Genomic DNA, 1,962 nt, shown 5'->3' with positions numbered 1-1,962 from the left:
TCAGCAGGATGAAAGCCAAACTCCAGCCCAGCCCAGACCTCTCCACCGTGTGCCCCAAGCTCCAGGTGTGTTTCCCTGACCTGCCTTCATTACCGTAACTGCTTAGCAACAGAGAGATTTACTCAAAAACAAGAAAACAAGGAAAAAACCAACCCACCCCTACCAAAACAAGGCACTCCTCGCACACACGTCCCCCCCAGGGAGGGGGCAGGAACAAGCAGCGCACGTTAGGCGTGAAGCCGGGCGGCCGGCCGAGGCTGGCACGTGGGATAGGACCTTGCGCAGGGCCACATGTCCCCTGGGCTCCCCCCACACCCTGGATCATGGCCCTGGGTCAGGGAATCAGCCTGCGATAGTCTTTGCAAGCCCCAGCCCAGGTCCTGGTGGGGCTTGGGTGTCCCCATGGTAAGGGGACTTGCTCGAGCCTGTGCAAGTGCATGGGCATGGGGGCATGGGACCCAGCAGGGAATCCCTGTTGGGACAGAGCAGAGGACGGTATAAACTGCTTCTTTACAGGCTGTGTGGGGATGTGCATCCACTCCGTGCCCCTGAAGATAGCTGGGCCTGAGCTGTTTCCCTTGGCATGGCCACAGCAGCATCCCTTGCAGGGATGAGGGACCTAGGGGAACCCCAGCACACAGCCGGGGGGCTCAGCAGCATTGCCTAGGGAACTCAAGGTCCTCCTTGCCTTCCCACTGTCCTCTGGCCCTGGTATGAACCGCACTCCCCGGCCAGCCCAAACCACAGCCACAGCCCAGCCCACACACCCTGTCCCTTGTGACGGGTGGACGTGTGGCACTGGCCTCACTGCGGCCTCCCCAAAGCGCAAGTCAGGGCTGTGAGCATCTCAAATCCCTCCTTGAAATTTGGGTGATGGTGGGAGGCAGCGCCTCAGCCCCTCGGCACTGCGCCCAGGGCTCCCGTGAGAAAGCAGACAAGAGCTGAAAGTGGAGCTAGGGCTTTACTGGAGGAAAGCCCTGGGAATGGGGAAGGATCCTTCCCACCTGCCCGGCTTGCAGTGCTCCTAGCCAGCGAGGTGGGTGGGGGACCCCTGCACTGGGGAGGTCCCAGTAGGGCTGCAAAGATGCAGCCATGCTGGCTTTTAATTGGGGTCCGTGGTCAGGTTGATGCTGCTGAAGCCAAGCAGCAGTGGAAGGTGAGATCCAGGCTCCTTCTGCTTCTTGTGGTCACCCTCTCCTTTAGGTGCCGATCCCTTGCTGGAGTGTAAAAGCCAGTTGGTACTGCCAGGATGGGAAGGGACAGGGTGTGGGATGTGGGTGACACTGGACACAGCAACAGGCTTTGCATCTCCAGGGCTCTGATGGCTGCTTGTGCCAGCCCTTGGTGTTCCCCTAGTGCCAACCCACAGAAAGCTCCATGACGGCTTCTCCCATCCTCTAACACCTCTGTCCTTCCCTCCCTGCCCAGGTGGTGATGGACAACATGAGGAGGAAGTGCAAATGCCATGGCACCTCGGGGAGCTGCCAGCTGAAGACATGCTGGCAGGTGACACCTGAGTTTCGCCTGGTGGGGTCCCTGCTCAAGGACCGCTTCTATGGGGCCACCCTCATCCGGCCCCACAACCGCAACGCCGGGCAGCTGGAGCCGGGCCACGCTCGGCATCGCCGCCGGGCTGGCATCAGCGAGCTGGTTTACTTTGAGAAGTCACCCGACTTCTGTGAGCGGGAACCAGCCCTGGACTCCTTGGGCACCCAAGGGCGCCTGTGCAACAAGACCAGCCCGGGCATGGACAACTGCGAGAGCCTCTGTACCATCCTTCGGCAGACGCGCAGCGATCGCTGCAACTGCAAGTTCCACTGGTGCTGCTTCGTGGCCTGCGAGGAGTGTCGCATCACCGAGTGGGTCAGCGTTTGCAAGTAGCCGGGCAGAGATGGGTGCCCACCCCAGGGTGCCAGGGACAAGCACGCCTGCCCACGGGGGGGGAGGGAGACGGGGACCGGC

At 61.5% G+C, this 1,962-nt stretch overlaps 1 protein-coding gene across 1 annotated transcript in view; it reads left to right on the top strand.

Moving 5' to 3' along the window:
- Nucleotides 1-1,881, top strand: part of WNT10A (wingless-type MMTV integration site family, member 10A) — a gene marked incomplete at its 5' end in the record, with an annotated part of 13,798 nt that extends 11,917 nt beyond the window's left edge. The window contains one exon of the mRNA XM_009698079.1: nucleotides 1,429-1,881. Coding sequence (XP_009696381.1) covers nucleotides 1,429-1,881 — 453 coding nt within the window. The remainder of the gene's footprint in view (nucleotides 1-1,428) is intronic.
- Between the last annotated feature and the right edge of the window lie 81 nt (nucleotides 1,882-1,962).

This window comes from Cariama cristata, unplaced genomic scaffold (genome assembly GCF_000690535.1).
Source record: "Cariama cristata isolate BGI_N322 unplaced genomic scaffold, ASM69053v1 scaffold4244, whole genome shotgun sequence".
NCBI classification, from domain to species: domain Eukaryota; kingdom Metazoa; phylum Chordata; class Aves; order Cariamiformes; family Cariamidae; genus Cariama; species Cariama cristata.
This window is presented reverse-complemented; position numbering and strand designations above follow the sequence as displayed.